Source organism: Lissotriton vulgaris, unplaced genomic scaffold, assembly GCF_964263255.1.
Source record: "Lissotriton vulgaris unplaced genomic scaffold, aLisVul1.2 SCAFFOLD_2055, whole genome shotgun sequence".
NCBI lineage: Eukaryota > Metazoa > Chordata > Amphibia > Caudata > Salamandridae > Lissotriton > Lissotriton vulgaris.
The window spans coordinates 325,489-346,479 of NW_028254472.1; the positions used below are offsets into that span (position 1 = coordinate 325,489).

The window sequence follows — 20,991 nt, forward strand, 5'->3', positions numbered from 1 at the left end:
GAAAGTCAGGGTGTAGGTATCTACGGATTACCAACCTGTACACTCGTCAAAGTACGAGTGGTAAATTAGGAGCAAAGAAAAAACATTGCTGGTCAGTCACCTAAATATATATAGATTTATATATATCTCCAACCTGTAATAGAGGGGAGAAAAAATGAGGTAAGAACAGAGCCACCGGAAATAATGTGCTGTGGCTAAAAAGTATGGGCATGTGACGTAATACACCAAGTCTATGCACTATGTCTGTGTGTTATTCCCCTCAGTGCTTGCTTTTGTAATTATTACAACACTCACAATACAGATATGAATTTGGATTGTATTAAATATTCTGATCTCTTCATCCATGACATTCACATTCTATCTCTTAGTATTGTGAACAGTAAACATTTGCGCCATCGGATTGTCACTTTTTGTGACGTTCCGAGGCGCAGAAACCTGTGTGATATTTATCAGGCAGCTCTAAGACACTTTTTTTGGCTTAATGCTGCAATGGGTGTTGCTGGGGGCGTTCCCAGCAACACCCATGGCCTTTTGTCACTGCCCTAGATTTACGAGAAATCGTAAATCTGAGGCAGTGTCAAAAGCTGACACCTCCCCAGGGGAGGCGTAAGGGAGGCGCAACAGGAAGAAATATCTTGATTCCTCCTCGTTTTTCCTTTTTCTATGTGGCTGCATTCTGCAGCACACACAGAAAAAGGAAAAACCTCTTGAGATAATTTCTGTACAGGAAGGTTTCCCTTCCGGTACAAAAATAATCATCCCCACAGCGCAGGCACCCTTGCACCATGGTGCAAAGGTGCCTGCGTTGGCGCACGGCAGCCCATTGTGCGCCAGCGCAGGGGAAAAGGACAGGAATGCGCCGTATCTTATTGATACAGCACATTCCAGCCCTTTTCTTTTGCCGTAGTGAAGCGCAGCAGGAAGGCCTGCGGCGCTTCCCTATGGCAATAACTCATAAATGAGGCCCTTTTTCCAGACCCTTCTCATTCTCGCCCTTTCTCTCTGCCTCTCATGGCCTCTCCCCTTCTCTCTAAATCTCTCTCTCCCTTTCTCTCTCTTCTTCTACCCTCTCTATTGTTCATGTTTGCTCTTGTTCGCCCTCCGTTTTTTTCTTTCCCTCTTTCTCTCTCTTCTTTGCTCCATTTGTCTCTTGCTCTCTCTCACTTTCTCTTTCTCTCTCTATCTCTCTTCTCTCTCTCTAACACTTTTTTATTTCACCCTCTCCCTTCTCTCATGCTCTCTCTGCTTCTCTTTCTGTTCTCTCCCTGTTTCACACTTCTGTTTTTTCTCTCTTGATCTGTCATTAATTATCTTCCTATTTCTCCCACTCTCTTTCTCTCTCTCCCTTCACATTTTTTATCTTTCACTCTCTATTTCCTTCTCTTGTTCTCTATCTCATCTCTTTCTGTCTCTTTGTCTTTGTCTCGCCCTCCATTTCTCTTGTTCTCACTCCCTCTCTTCTGTTCTTGATTCCCTTTATTCCTCCCTCTCTTGGTTCCTGTTCGCCTCTTTCTCTTTCTTACTCCATATCCATCTCTCTATCTTACCTGTTCTCTCTCCGTCTCTATCTTTTTCTCACCCCAGCTTCTCTTATCCTCTCTCTTTCTCTCTTTCTTTGTTCTCTCCTCACTTTCTCTCATTCTTTCTCTTTCTTTCTTGGTCTCACCCTCTTTTTTCCCCTGCTTACTCTTGTTCTCTCTTTCTCCCTCTCTCTACCTCTTGCTGTATCTTTATCTTTCTCTGTCTCTTCCATTGTCTCTCTCTCACCCTCCTCGCTGCCTCCCTGTGATTGGGTGAGATTGATTTGAGGGCACTATGCTGGGAGTTGCACTTAATATATACATTTATGGTTTGAAATACAGTAAATGTTTCATTTGTCTCTGTTTCTTTGCAGCTGATACAGATGTTGTTCGCCTCTCTAATGCTGCGGATCCTTGTGCTGGGGTTGTGCTGGTGTCTATATATGGCTCAGAAGGAACAATTTGTGACTCGTCTTGGGATATGAAAGATGCCGCTGTGGTCTGCAGACAGCTGGGGTGCGGAGCGGCAATCTCAGCGCCTGGAGGGTCTGTCTTTGGAACCCTCCGAAACATCTTTCCTATAATATCCAGTGTGGGCTGCAGAGGAGATGAGTCCAGTGTGTTAAAGTGTTCCTACAGCTCCAGCCCACCAGCATCTTGTGATAAAAGAAGGGATGCGTCTGTACAGTGCACAGGTAAGAATCTTGTCAGATCCCACAGAGTAATTCTGACAAATCAGACATTGAGTCAAAATGTGGGTGAAAACCTATTGGAGTAAATTGTACACTTTTGGTTTGTGACATTTGTGTTTCTTGGGTTTGTTCTACACAAACTCCTCATTCTCTCCCACTTCCCGAATTCTACACAGCAGGAAAGGTATTCAGTTGGCAATAAAGATCTGTCTCTCCCGGTTATTATCCTTCCATTTTGTGCCCTCTTGAAACATGTTTTTTTTCCTTCTGAAAACAGGTTTGTAACATCTTTGCCAATAGTGGGCATACACTGTAGATTCAAAAAGTGAAGTTTATATTCAAAGATTAGCATTTTTGACCCCAGACTCAGATTCTGCAAAAATTGGCCATCTCTATGGGGTTGATGAAGGAGTTATATCAACCCTAAGGGATCTAGGTCTGAATGTTGAAATAATTCCACCTCCTTTTCCTCTTCCTCCCTTTGTATCCAGTCATATCTGTATGATATATAGTCCTTTATTAATGCTTGATCATCTTTTCGAAATGCTACCTCTCTTAAAGTAATTATTCTGGATTTTAACTTAGTTATTTCATATAACACTGAAATCTGAAGGGGCGTGGCTTGTGAGCCTATGGGGAAGGCTGCGTGAGCATTGAGCTCCGTGCCCTTGCCCCGCATTTCTCTTGTTTTGAGTGCCTCCTGGGTCCCCAGACTCATCCAGGAACTGTGTGAAGCCGAGCGGAAGGAGGAGGCACTGAGACCTGCTGTACCGGGAGCGGAACGTACAGAGTTTCCCGTGATTCGGAGCGATGATGGTGGTGGCCGAGCGGGTCAAGATGGTGCCGGTGGCGGTCATTGTCTCCGACCGGGCCTAGTGTTGGACGACCCTGCCCGGTGGCGGAGCGCTGGCCCCTTGGTGCTTGGGGTGCCTGCAGTGGCGGAGCCACGGGGGGCTGGAGCCCTGAGCGGAGAAGCTGAGGCGGCCTGTCCTGCAAAGCGGGAGCTGATTGTGGCGGCCTTCGTCGATAATTTACTCCGCAGCGAGCCACGACCCGCCGAACGAGCATCTGGCTGCATTGCCTGACCCTGGCTGGGAGTCGAAGGAGGCGAGAACTGTGCGCTGGCGGAGGCCCCTCCGGGCTGGCTGCGAGTGGGGCCCCATGCCACCGGAAGAAACGGCCGGGGCCCCTCGACGCGATGTTGGAGCCTGGGCGCCAACATTTGTTGGTGCCCTGGTTTGTCGGGGACCCCGGGGAAGTGCCACCACCACCCGGGGGGTGTACCCCATGCCTTGATTAGTGACACCACCTACAGACCCAGAAGATCGGTGGGGGACTCTCCGCCAGCGGCCCCCTGCCCCCCCTCGCGCAGTGCCTGGGTGAGACTGCAGGATTGTGGAAGACAGCGGACATTGCCAGGCGGGCGGTGCATTGGAGGCGCACTATGGCGGGACGTCTCTGGGCTCCGGCAGGCCGGTGGCCGGTCACTGCAGTGTGATTGGGAACGGTGCTGGGGGCACAACAGACCTGTTCTCCCACCCCTCAGGCCACCTAAGCTGAATGTGGACACTGAAGGCGGTGGAAGCACGGCGCCATCAACTGGTAGGCCCTCTCCCCTCGAGGGTTGTGTCCTGGGAATTGCGCGGCGTTACTCCTGACCCCCCGCCTCCGGCACAGGACCTGGGTGCTTAACAGCTGTACTAAAGACATTTGGAAGAGTGCGACGACGTGGACGGTACAGAGTGCGCCTGACCTTGTGGATGGGTCTTTCCCTCTCCCTTTCTCCCCTCCTTGCCCTCTTGCTTGGGGTACAGGGGTGCATAGGAGAGGCTTTACCTGCACCACTCGAATAGGGACCTCTCATTGGGGCGCGGGCATGCCGCGAGGTCAGGAATGCCTACATAGGGAGGCTGCGAACCTGCACATACTCTTGCCTGGCCAGATTGATTGAACTGGGACCTCTCCTAAATGGTGCCGCCGTGGGGAGTGGAATGCACTAAGTTCATTGGGAGGAGTGAAGAGCGCATCGCTGTGGGCCTGGAGGGGGTGCAGGAGACACTGTGGAGTACAGTTGCCCAGACGCAACGGCAGCAATTATGGGTAAGCCTCGAGGTAAGAAGGAAGAAGACCCCCAGTCTTCAGGGGCGGAGTCTTCGCTCCAGGAGAATAGTAGCGAACCGGACTCCTCCAGGGAACCCAGAATACAGCTCCAATTGGATAGGATTTTGATGGTCATAAACGACACCCGGGCGGCTGTCCAGAAAGACATCGCGCAGGTCACAACGGGACTGTTTTTTTTTGCTGCACGCAAACCATTCGAAACTGGAGGACCGAGTAAAGCAAACCGAGATTACGATTCAAAAGTTGGAACCTGCACAGACTGCACTGTCCACCTCTATGACGGGGGTCCTGAATCGCCTTGTGGAACTCGAGCGTAGGGCTGAAGACGCGGAAGGCAGGAACAGGCACAACAACATTTGCGTAGTAGGTCTGCCAGAGAAAATTGAGGGATCGGATATGGTGAGCTATCTGGAACATTGGCTACAAACAGTTGTGGCCCCGGAGGGGCTATCAACTTTCTACACCTTAAAGCGGGCGCACCGAGTGCCGGAGAAACCGCCCCTGCAGGGTCGCCCTCCGTGGCCCAGTGGTGGTGCACTTTCTGCACTTTCGGGATCGTAACCTGCTCCTCCGGAAAGCCCGCAGTGACGGCCCGTACCAAGTAGACAACAACAGTGTTACCATATTCCCGGACTATTCATTTGACACGCAACGTCGCAGCATGTCCTTTCAAGCATTCGAAGAAGAAATTGCGAGCGGGAGGAATTCAATATTCTTTATTCTTCCCAGCCGGATTGCGCATTAAAGTGGATGGAAAAGCACACATTCATGATTCACCTGAAGATGCTTGGGATTGGCTGGAAGTGTATAGAGCAGGAAAAGATGGCCGAGAAGTGGTCACTCTTGGGACGGCAGATGGGTTGCTGGATGAGTAACCTTTGTTATATTGGCTGGGCTGGACCTCTGGCCTGGGCTGGGGGCTGTGTTACTGGGCCTGGGTGGGGAGCAGTGGGGGTGTACTATTTATGATGAGAACCGGCGACAGGATGTTATTCTTGGTAGCGCTTCCTAACCTTTGAGAATTGCCTGACTGGGGTGCTGATGGGGCGGGGGATCGGGGGTGCGAGCGCATGGCCTAACTCCAGACTGCGGATGATTGATGTGGGGACTCTGGAGGGACCTGGGAGGCGGGGTAGCGGAAGGGGTATTGGGGCGAGCACTGAATATATCTTAAGCTCTTCTGCAAGTCGCTTGTTAGGCTCTATCCCACCCCCACCAGGTGGAATTTTCATTGTGCCTTAAGTTGCATAGGGCATACCTTGGGGGCATTTTGGATGGGATTCACTATGTTAGTGCCTGTTCTTGGGGGGGTGGGTCCTGTGTTGGGTGGGATGAGGTAGTTGGGGGTTGGGTTTGGAGTTTCTAAGGGGACTTGTCTGCCATTGATAGTATTTTACAGACTATTGTTATTGAGTGTTGAGTGTATATCTGAAGTGTTACTCACCCAGCGGCCAGGGAGGAAGGGCTGCCAAGGGTGGCTGGTTTACCTGTGTTACTAGTTTGCAACCTGATGTTAAGTGCATAACCTGGAATATTCGAGGATTACACTCCATGCAGCGTAGACATAGGATACACTCGTATTTGGTATGCAGAGGTGCGCGGATAGCATTATTACAGGAGACACACCTGACCCGTTCGGAGGGGCTCACCCTGCTGCGCAGATGGCGCGGACAACTATTCTTTACCACGTACTCTGCATTTGCGCGAGGGTCTTAATTTGAGTTAGGGCAGGGGTCCCTTTTCAGATGCTGAACCAACTGATGGATCCGGAGGGTCGCTATGTTGCGATCCGTGGCCGCCTTTATGAGCGTGAGGTGACCCTGTGCAGTGTTTACGCTCCCAATATAGATTAGGCGTTATTTTTAGGGACTCTATCCTCTGCTCTTGCAAGCTATTTCACGACTCCGAAGTTGCTGGGGGGCGACTTTAATTCAGTGATTGATGTGTCCCTAGATAGGTCTCATCCTCCTCTACCCACGGCCCTGATTAATAAGTTGGCAAGAACACAAGCTCAATGGCAGGATAATTAGGGGCTTCTAGACGTTTGGAGAGTACAGCACCCGGACGATAGAGATTACTCATATTATTCCTCAATACATGACCTACACATCAGACTAGACGCCATCTTGTGTAGTTCTACCCTGGCACCACTAGTGACCTTCTTTGTTCGACGAACCTTCGTCGTCAACGGCACCTTCGTCGTCGACGAGTCGACGACTCCTTCGTCGACACCTTCGTCGCCGGCACCTTCGTCGTCGGCGTCTTCAGTTTCTCTGTCGACGGTGAGGACCCCGCCGTCGACGGTAGCTTCGTAGACGAACCCCCTGTCGACGGTGTCTTCGACGCCGTCAAACCTGATTTCGGTGTTTTCGTCGACGGAACTTCCGCCGTCGACGTCTTCGTCGTCGAGGACTTTGAACTCCTCTCAGAAGACTGGGATGAAGGTGTTTTGAAGGCTGTGGCAGTCTTCTCACCTGTATAAGGCGTAGTTGGTCCTTCCCTCTCCTTTACACTTTTGTGAGGAGATTAGCTGGGACCTTGGCTCTCAGACTCACTGGGGGTCTTTTTTGAGGCCTTTGAAGATCTTTCCAAAGAAGGAGAAGGGGAACCCCTACCCCTCTTCACTGACCTTCTCGTAGAAGTCATCGATGCTGCATCCTCACTGTCACTTGAGACAGTCTCCTTCCTGGATTTAAGCTTTTGAAGCCATGTCAAGAGTCTACCCTCACGGTCCCGGAGGGTTTTGGTTGAAAGGGTGCGACAGATCTTACAGTCAGCAGCATGGTGGTCAGGATAGAGGCAATATATGCAGTCCTTATGCTTATCCTACACAAAAAGCCTTTTCTTGCCACAGGAGGAACAAGGCTTGAAAAGGGCTTTTTTCTTCTCAATCTCCGACATCCTGGAAGGCAGCTACAATCCTGAAGTGAATCTGAAAGATTCTGAAGAAAATCCTGAAGTAAATCATTTTGAAGAGTAGAAGTTGAGCAGAGCTCAAAGGAGACTCCCTAAGCACAACGTGCGGTAGAAAATCTGAGGCTCTGAGGTTCCTTCAGGAAGGTTCTAAGTGGCGAGGCACTTCTGATTGGCTGATGCCAAAGTTTGGTCTCTTTTATACAAAGAGGGTGATATGCTACAAAAGGGAATGAGGCCTAGGCCTTTTTTCCATTGTCTTTTGTACCTACAGCTATGGTATTTTTGTTACTGAGACTCCCATTCCGACGACGGGGAATGATACAAAGCATGGGAATCTATGAAAGTTCCAATACTGGGGTAAACAAGGGAAACACGAGTCTAACAGAGGGCAGAAGGGCACAAAAAATGAGTCTAACAGGGGGCAGAATGAATCCCGCCCTCCGTGTTTGTCCACGAAGATGCCACCTTTTTGTGCCATACCGCTACTCAATTGGAGTACTTTCTACTGTCTAATCAGTAAGTGCTCCCTGATTGGCTAAATGTATAGGGGCAGATTTACAATAACTGGTGCATCCCAGTTATTGTGCGCCGCAGCTCCGCCACCCATGGTGCGCCGCATTTACAATGCGGTACAAAAGGGGCTGTGTTTTTTGCAATTTTCACCTCGAGTGGGCTGGGTATGCTCAGACGTGAGTCCCAGGCTCTCCACATCACTGGAGTCAAGCTATCCAGGCTGAAGAAGGCTGATAGCCAGAAACCAGTCCTTGGATGCTTGTTTCCAGTCTGGGAAAGACATGGCTTGGTAGTTCGGGCTGGACTGTTCCCATGAAGCACAGGGTCAAGGCTGATTTGCATATAGCCATTGTCTGACCTAGGGTGGTGTGGAGTGAAAAAAACGATGGATTTAGGCCCAGATCTTTGTACTGGGGTGAATGTAAGACATTGTTCTGCATTCTGTCCATCAACTGTGTTTTTTGCAATTTTCACCCCGAGTGGGCTGGGTAGGCTCAGACGTAAGTCCCAGGCTCTCCACATCACTGGAGTCAAGCTATCCAGGCTGACGAAGTCTGATAGCCAGAAACCGGTCCTTGGATGCTTGATTCCGGTCTGGGAAAGACATGGCTTGGTAGTTCAGGCTGGACTGTTCCCATGAGGCACAGGGTCAAGGCTGATTTGCATATAGCCATTGTCTGACCTAGGGTGGTGTGGAGTGCAAAAAAACTATGGATTTAGGCCCATATCTTTGTACTGGGGTGAATGTAAGACATTGTTCTGCATTCTGTCCATCAACTGTGTTTTTTGCATTTACAATGCTGCGCACCATGTGGCAAAAACGGCACAGATGCGTCACGCATCAGTGCCGTAAAAGTAGCGCATTGCTAGAGCTGCGTCGCAATCGCGATGCAGCTCCAGCAATGGTCTGGGGGCCCTATCTCCCCAATGCTGCGTCAAGCCTTGTGTCTGCTTCAAGCAGGCGCAGGGTTTTGACGCAGCATTGGCCTAAAAGTGACTGAGTGAAATCTTGTAGATTTCACTCAGCCACTTTTAGGAGGCAGTCCTGCGCAGGAACGCCCTCCCCTGCGCTGGAACGCCTCCTGATGGTGCAGGGCTTTACAACGTGATGCATCTCTCAGATGCGTCACGTTGTTAATACCCAGCACCATGGCGCATCTTTTGTGCTGCTGCTGCGTCACAAAAGTGACGCAAGTGCGGTGCAAAAGAGGCGCAAGCGGCTTGTAAATCTGCCCCATAGTGCTTTCACTACACTGTAGCTGCGTAAAGGGCCAGAAGATGTGTCTCCAGTGACCATGTGTGCCTGTGCCTGTGTTACAGGCACACGGTCACTGGAGACACATCTTGTATGTATGTATGTATGTGTGTTCTTATATAGCTCTCAACTTACCCTTGGGCATCTCAGCGCTTGCATTGGGAACCCGTCCTGGCTTTTCCCTGTGAGATACCCGTACTGGGCATCCCCAAGGTGAAAGCCAGGCATCCCGCCGCGGGGGGCCGTAGTGGAGATTAATCAAGCTATTGCCCAGAGTTGCAGAGTGTGAACCCATGATTCGAGTAGGCACCGAAGTGAGAATTGTCGAATCCGTGGACACTTGGGCTCAGACCCTGCCGCGTCGGGAATTGAACCCTGGTCCTGGGTCTGACCTCTGCTTCAGGGTATGCCTCCTCTAACCAGTGAGCCACACTTCTCCACTAGCCACATCTTCTGGCCCTTTACGCAGCTGCAGTGTAGTAAAAGCACTAGACATTTACCCAATGAGGGAGCACTTACTGGATTAGCCAGTATAAAGTACTCCAGGGCAAATCGCAAAAAAAAATTCGTGAATTCGATGATTTTTTGGGCGATTTTGCAGGGAAATCCGCGAATTCGCGGAACGCAAATTCGCAAATTTCACCCATGCTTAATGGAGGCTGCGACCCGAGATGCTGGAGGACCAGGTTTTTGGACGGAGTTGAGAGTTGGGGTGGAACACTACTTTGTGGAGAATGCAAGCACGGCTGCGACGACTGCCCTTGATTGGGACGCTTTCAAGGTAGTGGTCTGAGGGTTATGCATCGCCAAAAGGGTGGGAGTTAGGAAACTGCTGCTGCGGGAGGTGGACGAGAATGAACGGGCACTGCAGGAGGCTGAAAGTTCCCATTCGGAAGGCTCGGGGTCACGTGAGAGGGTCCCGGCCAAGAAGGAAACTGTGGCTGCGGGGGTGGAGCATCTACGATGCTTTGATCACAAGGCCTACTTGGCTCGTGCCCATGCAGAACGGGACAAGGTGGGTACGCTCCTGGCCTGGCTGACGGACCCTGCCCCGAGATGCATGCTCATTTTGGCGCTATCCTCAGAGACGTGGAATTTGGAATTTGAGCAACGTCGTATAAATGACCGCTTCCGGTCCTTCTTTTTTTTTTTTCATTTCAAAATTTTTTATTGGAAATTTCAGGTTTTAGTAGCATACAAATCAGAAGTAGCAATGTACATATAAACATTACATGACATTACATAATATGCAAAGAGGATATAGCGTGAGTATTCGCATAGAGAGGCTATAGGTCCCTCGATGTTCATGGTGCTGGAGGCGGCCTCTATGGTATTGTGGCAATCAGCCATGAAGCCTTTCTAGGCCGGGCACCTGAGATGATAGAATACAGTAGGGAATGGAAGGAAGTGAAGTAGGTAGAAGGAATAAGAGCAGAGAAGGGAGAGAGAGCAAAGAATAGGTGTAAGAGGTAAGAGGAAAAATATACGATAAGAGATGCGAGAAGTAAGGTGGAACACCACGATGCGGCATAGTAGTACAGGGAATGGGTAATCACGGAGGTTTATGGGTTTTGAAATATATATCCAGCGAGTTCCAAAGTTTCCTATTTGAAGAGCGTCCTGGTGTGTTTTGCAGAGAGATGTTGTCAGCCCCTCGAAGGTTAATCACCCAGTTTAGCCAACAGGCAAAGCTTGCCTTTTTTGTGTTTTTCCAATTGTTTAGAATGACTTTCACGGCCGCCGTGAGGAGGAGGTCAAGGAGGGCCCTGTCGGTTTCTGGGATTTGGGTCTCCTTTGTAAAGCCAAAAACAAGATAGGGGAGTACTTTGGCAGGTGATATGTTAAATACTTTGCAGATGAAGTCAAATACCCTATCCCAAAACACAATCACAATACGACTCTGTGGCTAGGCTTAACTATAAGACGGCGGTTAAGGCCTATCACCGGGACATTCGCCTTGGAAAAAAAGCCTACCTTGCAGGGAGGATAGAAGCCGCCTCCAACTCCTGTAAGGAGATTTTCACCATAGTGAGAGAATTCTTGGCGCCGCGGTCCAATACATCTGAAGAGATGCCCTCTGAATCTTGGGCGTCTGATCTCGCTAACTTCTTCACCAACAAGATCAAACTTATACAAGACTCCTTTCCACCGGTGGTGCCCGCAGGGTTGTCCATCCCAGAGGATGACTTGCACCCTCTGACCCCGCCTGGTCCGATGTTGGCTGTGTTTCCACCTATCTCAGCCCCTGCTTCCTTAGTGCTGATGGGCAATCTCAAATCTGGGTCACCTTTAGACCCGTGCCCAGCCAAATTTTTGGCAAAAATCGCAGAAGTGATAAACCCACTGGCAAACCCTCTCCTGAACCTCTCGCTGAGTCAGGCAGTGGTTCCGCAGGCCTGGAAGCAGGCAATGGTCATCCCTTTACTTAAGAAGCCTGGTCTTGACCCTAGGGCCCCAGTCAACTATAGGCCTATCTCTCTGTTGCCGGCTCTCACAAAAATTTTGGAGAAGCATGTTCAGACGGTGCTCTCCAATTTTTTGGAAACACACGAGATTCTGCATGCCACCCAATCCGGCTTCCGCCCAAACCTCAGCACAGAGACCGCGCTCCTAGAGGTTTCAGAAACAATTAAAGGGGTTCTGGACACTGGGGGCAAAGCCATGCTGGTGATGTTGGACTTGTCGGCGGCTTTTGACACCGTCCCCCATGACGGCCTTCTCGCAAGACTCTATGAGATTGGCCTACGGGGGACGGTGCTCAGCTGGTTTTCCTCCTTTCTAGCCGGCCGCCGGCTAACGGTCTGGGCCTCCCCAGATTCCGCCGTGATGCCGCCTCTGGGAGTCGGGGTCCCACAGGGCTCTATATTGAGCCCGACCATTTTTAACATCTTCATGACCCCTTTGGCGGCGCTGGCGGAGTCGTTCGGGGCCCAGATCGTATCCTATGCCGACGACACCCAGCTCCTCTTCTCTTGTAAGAGAAGAGGAGACTTCGATGGGGAGAGTATCCGGGATTGCCTTGGGGCTGTTTTTAAATGGTTCCAACTGAACAGCCTCAAGTGCAATTCCGATAAGTCCGAGGTACTCTTCTTCGGGTGTGCGACGGAGCCAGACTGGCAAGCTTGGTGGCCCTTTGACATGTTTCCTCCCTCTTGTTCATCCCATACTGCTAAGAACTTGGGGGTCAAGATGGAAAAGGGTCTCACACTGAAATCCCAGATCCTCGGTATGACGGGCACCTGCTTCGGCCTCCTTAAGATGCTGCGGAGGTTTTTACCTCTTTTGTCTGAGGACCATAGGAAGCTGACTGTGCAGGCTCGGATAGGCTCTAGGTTAGATTATTCCAACATTCTGTACCTGGGCCTGCCAGAGTACCTGCTACAGCGGCTTCAAGTCGTGCAGAATGCTGCCGCGAGGGCCATTTTTGGTTTGAACACACGAGCCAGTGCCGCGGGCTTGCTGCAGACGTTACACTGGCTTCCCATCCGCAAACAGATTGCTTTTAAGGCATTAACTTTGGCCTATAAAGCTCTCCATTAGGTGGGAGCAAAGTACCTCCAGAAGAGACTTGCCTTTTATCATCCGGCTCGCTCTCTGAGGTCTGAATCTCTGTTCCTGGCGGTCGTACCGCGAGTGAATGGAGCTCGCACTGGAGGCCGCTCCTTTGGGCTGCTGGCGCCATAGTTGTGGAATTCATTGCCGCTCACACTCCGTGGAGCCACCAACCTACTTGCATTTAGGAAAGGCCTCAAAACCTGGCTATTTACCCAGTAGGTTGTCCTGCTGTTTCTTCTGTTTTCTTTCGCAGTATCCATCTCCCTGTTTTTTAATGTGTTGTGTTATTTTGCGGTAGGTCTCCTTTTCAAAAGCGCCGGGACACTCTTTTTGAGTAGCCGTGCGCTATACAAAAATAAACATAACATAACATAACATAACATAACAAACGTTGCGACGCAGTCGCATTGGAGGATGAGGTGGTCCAGGTCTCCTTCAGCCCTCTTGCAGTTCCAGCAAAATGCGTCAGGGCTGAGTTTGTGCGCGTATAGGCGTGACGGTGTCCAGAAGACTTTATGCATGAGCCAGAATTTGGTTTGTGATAATGTAGGGCTAATTTTATGGCTCGTGCAAGATTTCCACGCCGCAGACCACTCCAGCTCTGAGATGGAGAAGGAGGCGAATGACAACCAGAACTGTGTTGTTTTGGCATTTAGGATGGATGATTGTGGGCTCAAGAGTTTGTACAGCCTCGAGACCTGGTGGCCGATTTTATTTAAGGAGGAGAGGAGTGATGGAAGAGCCGGTTGTTTGGTTGTCAATCCCGCTTTTGTAAGAGCAGTTTTGATGTTAAGGAATATGTAAAAGTCAGAAATATCTATCCCAAAGAGCGATTGAATTTTTGTAAAGGGCAGAGGATAGCCATTGTCATAGAGTTGGTGGGGGAAAATAATTCCTTTCTCAATCCAGGTTGGGTTGAATAATGGTTTACTTTTTTAAGTGATTGAGGGATTTTTCCAAATCACTTCCCACCTAGATTTCCTTATCGATGATTCTTGCAGTTTATCTATTCTTAGTGGAGCTATTTTGGTGTTAGTGAATATGGGTTTAGAGCACGGGAGTTGATTTGCATTCATTGATAAGATCGAAATGGGAGGAATGCCATCCAGGAGCGCTTTTTCGATGTCCAGCCACACCGGTGTATAATCCACTGGGGGGGGAACAGCCAATAGGATCCCTGCTTTGCTAGAAAGGCTATTTGATATCTCTTAAAATCTGGGAGATTGACTCCACCGATGGGTTTATCTAATCTCAATTTTTGCAGGCTGATACGTGCTTTTTTCCCTTTCCAAATGAAATTGTTAATCATTATGCCCAACCTATTATGAAAGTCTTGGGATAGCATCAAGGGGAGCATGGTAATTAGGTAATTTACTAGTGGTGCAATCATCATCTTGATGGTCTCTAGTCTGCCCCACCAAGTGATGAATCGGGGCGACCATCCGTCTAGTTGAGTTTTTATTTTCTCTAGAGTAATTTTTTCATTGTGTTGGAGAGTCTCTAAGATGGAACTGCCAAACTCTATACCAAGGTATTTATTGTGATTGGTTTGCCAGACTAATCCTGATGATCCTAAAGATTCCTTATTAGTGAATACATTGAGGGGTTTTACCTCAGATTTATCGCGATTCAGTTTATAGCCTGACTGGTTAGCGTAGGATTCTATTGAGTTCATAAGTGAGGCTATAGAGGATTCTGGATTCTCAGTGACTATCAGGATATCGTCTGCGTAAGCCGCAATTTTAATACTTTTATCTCCGAAGCTGATGCCACTGATATCTGCATTCTGTTGTATGTCGCGGAGGAGAGGTTCCAGTGCTAGAAGGAATAGAGCGGGAGATAAGGGACAACCCTGTCTGGTTCCTTGTTCGAGACGGAAAGGTTCCGACAGCGAACTGTTAATGGCAATTCTAGCTCAAGGGGAGGCATACAGTGACATGACCATGTTGATAAAAGTGTCACCCATGTTGAATATGTGCATGCATTGACGGAGGAAGGGCCACGACACCCTATCAAACGCCTTCTCCGCGTCCAGGGTGATTGCTACCGCGGGGGCATTCGATATTTTCAACTTCTCCAAAACATGGCATAGGAGTCTCGTATTGTCGTTCGAAAGGCGGTGTTTCAGGAACCCCACCTGTGAGTTATTTATTAAGGAAGGTAGAACGGCGTTAAGTCTGCTTGCTAAGGCTTTCGCGTAGATCTTGCAATCCAAGTTTGAGGGATATCGGCCTATAATTCTTAGGGGGTAAAGGGTCCTTCCCCTCCTTAGGTATCACTAATATTGTTGCTTCACTCATTGTGGGGGTGGTTCTTTTTGATGCCGAAAAGGATTGGAACAATTTGAGGAGACGTGGGTTAAGTTGTTCCTCAAAGGTCTTATAAAAATTGGCCGTGAAGCCATCAGGCCCCGGAGCTTTATTGTTTTTTAATGTTTTAACGGCGTTCGAGATTTCTGATATGGTCAATGGTGCCCCAAGTTTTGCTTTGTCAGGGTCGGATAAGCGTGGTAGTTGGATAGAGTTTAGATAATTGTTACATTCTTCCATGTTGAATTGGTTGTTATTCTTGTAAAGATCCTCCTAAAAGGACTGGAATGTGCGGAGAATGTCCTTCTGTTTGGTTTTGGTGGTATTGGACTGGTCCCTAATAGATGCTATATGGAATTGCTTCCTTTTGTGTTTAAGATAGGAAGCGAGGAGCGTCCCTGCTTTGTTACCGGCACATAGCCTTAAGGCCTTGAATTTATTAATCCACACTCCTGCCCTTTTACTAAGGGTGGCGTTATATTTATATTTCAAATTGGTCAAACGGTCGATGGTAGCTTTATTATTCAGACAAAAGGAGTGTTGCAATTCTAGCTGCTTGATTGATTTCTCTAAAGCGTCTAGTTCGGAATTTAATTCTTTATTCATTCGAGCCCTGATACCTATCAACCTACCCCTTAATGTGGCCTTAAACGCATCCCATACTAAGGCGGGATCTGTTTCCGGCTGTGAGTTTATCTGGAAGTATTCTTCTATGCAATGTTCTATGCTTTTCTTATTCTCTGGCACTGATAATATCTCATAGTTGAAGCGCCACCGTCTGGGAGGGATAAGTGAATGTGAGCCTGCCAATTTCATATGGATAGCAGCATGATCTGACACCAATATGGGGGCTATGTCCGTTTCATCGATGAGGTGTGTATGTGAGTCAGATATCAATAAATAATCTATTCTTGAATAAGAGTTGTGGGGAGGGGAGTAGAAAGTATAGTCACTGCCATCCGGGTGTTGGAGGCGCCATGAGTCATGGAGGTGGAACTTGGAACAAATTCTCTTCAGTGCTTTATGTGCGCGTGGGGGGTGGTATGTACTCTTGGATTGCCTGTCTAGCAAGGGATCTAGTGGTATATTAAGATCTCCTCCAACCACTAGGAGTTCATCTTGTGGAATATTTTCAAGTTCTTTCGATACATATTCCCAAAATTCAGGCAGGTCAGTATTAGGGCCATAGATATTTGCAATATAAATATGGTCCTCGTCTCTTTGCAGATGTGCAATACTCAGTCTACCTTCGGAGTCTGTTGAGTGAGATATCAGGGCCAAGTTGGATTTTTTAGCAATCAGGGTGATCACCCCTCTTTTCTTTTGGGTTGATGGGGAGCAAAGTGTCTGCGAGATCCAGTTTTGTTTAAGGTTGTCAGCATCAGTCTGGTATAATTTGGTTTCTTGCATGAGAATTATGTCTCCTTTAGTCTTGGCCAAGTAATCCAGATTTTTTTTGCGCTTAACCGGGTGATTAAGCCCCTTAACGTTTAGTGAAACAATATGTAGAGAGGTTGCTAGTTTCTTATCTGAAGCCATGGGTATAGATTCAGTGTAACGTGGTCATGTGGCTTAACGTGCATCTCTGCACACACAGATACATTGCATTTACTAATACTGTAGTTGTCATCGATGGGCGCCGAGGAATGACCTGGAGTATGTGGCACCCATCGTGGTGGTGGATAGTAATTAGTTAGTAAGAGGTATCTATGAAGGCCTGATAGGAAAAAAGAAATAAGGAAAGAAAGAAGAGTGAAGAATAGGTCAGATATAGTACATAGCTGGGATGAACCTGAAACACCCGTTTTTACAACCCTACTGTCCCCCCCTCTGAGTGAGTCAGCCCCTCCTTGACCCCCCATCTCCCCTCGGAGGCTCCCCCCCTGTCTCCCCTGCCCTCCCTTCCTCCCCAAAACTCGAACTGAAGAGCTGCGACGGTAGTGCTGTCGATGCTCACACAGGGACATATATGATTACATTCTGATAACATTGTGTGAAAGAAAAAAAAAAAACATTCTGGTAATGTTTCGTTTAACATTAAAAGGTGAAGCAACCTTTATGTAACGTCCCTATATCAATATCTTAGAGCAGTAGACTTTGCCCAATTATAGGCGGCGTAATAACTAAATCCAAGAAAATTAAGTAAGAAACAATGAGCTTCCTAATTAAAGAAGCCCTCACATTTGCGTACGGCAAATATAACTGATGTAAGCAGTTTCAGTCTTGCGGAGGTACCTTAGTTATCTAGGAAACTTGTAGAGTCTAGAGATTTTATATGCAGAACAATATAGCGTAAGACTGTGTGCAGCAACATAAAATAAGATGCTTGCCTAAGGAAGGTGAAAAAAAGTACACATTAAATTAAGCTCATAGTAATTTAACCGCACATCACATTTAGTAGTGGGAAGCACGAGCCAGCTGAGCACTGCAAGTATAACAGAATAGAGCTGGGACCCACTCGCAAAAGGAGCAGTGCAATAGACTCCTAACAGATTACCTGGGAATAACGTAAGTGAGTTCTAGGGTTAATCCAGACCATAATTAAAGCTTTCAATCACTGAGGCTAAGTCCCGCCTCTGAAAGTTAGTGAGATACTTCGGTCAGGATGTTGAAGCTGGAGTAGTAGATCGCCTGTGTATACATATACATAACATAGTTCACTAGTTAGGCATGCCTATGCCCATTGAGAGGTCTCGAATGATGGCGGCTAGGGATAGACCTAACTGCCTTTTTCTTGTGCATCTGTTTTCCTTTTATTAGATTGAACCCCAGACGTGTCCATTTCTTGTTGTGGTTTGACACTGAGGTAGCGTGATAAATCATGCGGACTAGTAAAGAGATGAGAACGACCATGGTCTGAGATCTTGAATTTCGCCGGGCCTGCAAAAGAGAACTGAATATCTTTCGCCCTTGTATTTCTCGAAGGGAAAGGAAACCTTTTCGTATTTCCACCGTTTCTCTGGAGTAATCCTGGGTAAATGTGATTTTGTTGCCTTCCCAAATGATGTTGTGGTTTTTTTCTGGCGTACTTTAGGATGTCTTCCGTGTGTTGGAACCTGAGTGATTTGCATATGAGAGGTCGTGGGCCTCTCGCTGAACGGTGCAGGAAGGTCGGCACTCTATGGGCTCTGTCCAGCTCCAATCCATGTTGGAACTGTATTCCTGTGACAGATGGGATCCACGCTTCTAGAACTGATATACAGGAGTCTGCGTCTTTTTCTGCGTTTTCCGGGATCCCGAAGATTCGCACGTTCCCCTTCTGTTGCGATCTTCCAATTCTGAGACTTGGCGTCTGAGATCGTTGGTGGCTGTTTGGAGGTGCTGCGTGATTTTAGCGCCATATGTGGACTTGTCCTCGATCTCGCTAATTCTCTGCTTTGCTTCGTCTTGGCGGAGAGATAAGGAGTTCATGTCAGCTCTGATCGCGGTTAGTTTAAGTTGCATCGCGTCGGTATTACTTTTCGTCGACTTGGCAAGGTCATGAACGTCCGCCAATTTCTTCATGTCTAGGGTACTAGCAACGTCACCCCTGTTCTTAATAGGTGAGTCTGAGGTGGAAGTTTCTGGCCGCACCTTCTTAGGGTTTTTGGATTCTCTGTCCGCCATTGTCCGTGCTCAGCCGGTTCACTTAGTCAGAAGATAGATCCTGAGCAGGGATGACTGGCTGCAGAAGTAGGTTAGGTGGCTGTTCGGTGGAAGTTTGTATTCTCTTCCAGGTCTTTGTAGGCCTTTGTGAGTCTTTTATGTGAGTCTTTTTGAGAGCCTTTTATGGGTCTTGTCCGGGCTTATGCCGGTCTTTTCCAGGTATTGTGCAGGTCAGGTCTTGTGTGGATTGGCTTTATCGTGTATCAGCAATCGCATCTGGCTCATTGCCTATTGACTGCCATCTACTTGGTTGCCAGTGCTGGCTAGATGCTGGTAGGGTGTGATTAACAGGGATAAACAGGTGCTGGCCGTAACACAAGACGGAGAAGTAATACAGATAGCCCTCATATCATTTACTTGCTGGTGCTGGCTGCTACCTGTTGGTACAGGCTGGGTGTGTGTGTTTCAGGGACCCTACAGACTTATATCGCTACTGGAATAGATCTGGCATAGATCTGCCTTTGCTAAGGGGAGGCTTCCATGAACCCTGTGTCTTTACTGCGATGTGAAGACATTTTCGCGCCAATTGCAGGGGTTAATTTCTGTAAGAGACACCATCTTGATAACAGGCATCGTTTTGGGAAAACAAAGGCTTAACTGGGTACTCAGGATGGCAGAAGTTGAACTGTTAGGCAGGTCTGTGGGGTTGAGTGACCTGTGGTTGGTAATAGCGCTATGGTAGATAATAGGGCGTAGGTTGTAGCATATAAGCAATCGCGTTTCAATTACTGGGCAATCCGGACGCCATTTTGGGGTCAGGCAGGTTAGGTTTGGTGTAAATCGGGTGCTCTTGTGGCCCCCTTACTAGCAGACGTTGGGGTAAGCGTCGCTGCCTTCCTCCTTATAGCGCGCTCACCTTAGGATTGAGAGAGCTCATTTGTGGAGGGCTGGAGGTCCCGCTCGTCTCGTGCTTGACTCCGGACGTGTTCCGCGGACCCAAGATGGCGGCCCGTGTCTCGCGTCTCCCGGCATAGACCCGAGCATCGGTCTAGGGCGTCTATAGGTGGTCGGCAGTTGTAACAGCGGTCACATCATGTGCAGGAGACGTTGCGGTGGGTGAGATCACCTTTTTTCTTCGTTTTCGGTTTCGGCATCACACAGTTTTTGCCCCGTAATTATGTCCCTGTGTAGCGCGAAGACAGACTAGGCGGCCATACACTCTGCCGTCCAAGCCACGCTTCCGGTCCTTCTATGCGGAGCTCTACACGAGTCAGTTACAGACTAGTGAAGACAATATGCGAGCATTTTTAGAGGACTTGGCCCTACCCACTCTCGAGGAGGATGAGGCGGAGGCGCTACGCCAGGACATTACACTAGCTGAGGTTCGCTGCGCCATCAAGCAGTTGGCGCATAATAAAACGCTGGGTAGCGACGGATTACCTATCGAGTTTTATTTAACTTATATTGACCTCTTGAATATTGCTAAGGCGTTTGAGAGCCTGGAATGGCCCTATATTTTTTCAGTTATGGCACGAATTGGACTTGGTGCTGGATATGTCCATTGGGCTGAAATATTATATTCATCGGCGACAGCCAGAATCCGTGTTGGTAGGGCTGTCTCTTCCTCCTACCCAGTAGGAAGGGGCACCAAGCAGGGCTGCCCCTCGTCCCCGTTGCGCTTTGCCCTAGCGATTGAACCACTGGCGGCGTGCGCCCGGAGGGGAGAAGCGTACAACGGCTTACAACTCGGAGGTCAATCACATTACATCTCGCTTTACGCGGATGATCTTCTCATGTTCTTAGCAGACGCAGGAGATGCATTGGCTGGGGCGCGCAAACTGCTGACCCGGTTTGGGAGCCTCTCAGGACAATGAGTTAACTGGACTAAAACTTGCGTTTTCCCGATATCAGGCACGTGCGCTCCGCCACAGTTGCCACCTGAATTGAAGTGGGAGCCGAGATGCCTTCCTTATCTGGGCACACAAATATACCATTATTACAAAGATCTTCTGGAGGGAAATATCGAGACGGCAATGAGGGGCCTGAGGAGTAGCATGACATTTTGGGAGACACTGCCAATGTTGGTGGCAGGCCGAGTTGCGCTCTTAAAGATGGTGGCACTGCCTCGACTGCTATACCTCTTCCGGACCCTGCCTATAAGGGTACCAACTGCATTTTTCCAACGATTGCGATCTGCAATGGGCAGTTTCATTTGGGGCGCAGGTCGTTGTAGGGTAGCCCTAGCTACACTGATGAGACCGAGAATTGAAGGCAGTCTAGCGCTCCTGACCTCGAGTTGTACTATCTGGCTGCGCAATTCCAGGTTCTGACGCAGGCGTGGCACTGGAGTTCCGCGGGCCGGAGAGGAGAGCGGTCCTGGAAATACAGAGACATGTTCTCTCCTTTATAATTCTACAGCAACCACTGAGGATTGTGGATCTATTGTTATCCGAGTGCACCCTGAGGTACTGTTGGAAGCGTTTTCATACTAGAATTGGGGTACAATGCCCATACGCTCCCGAAAT

The 20,991-nt window shown here is 48.7% G+C and overlaps 1 protein-coding gene across 1 annotated transcript in view; it reads left to right on the top strand.

The window, feature by feature from the left end:
* LOC147659527 (CD5 antigen-like) overlaps positions 1-20,991 on the top strand; it is a 124,985-nt gene that overhangs the window by 2,216 nt on the left and 101,778 nt on the right. Inside the window, exon 2 of the mRNA XM_086951672.1 lies at positions 1,895-2,215. Within this exon, the coding sequence (XP_086807798.1) occupies positions 1,895-2,215 (321 nt within the window). The remainder of the gene's footprint in view (positions 1-1,894; positions 2,216-20,991) is intronic.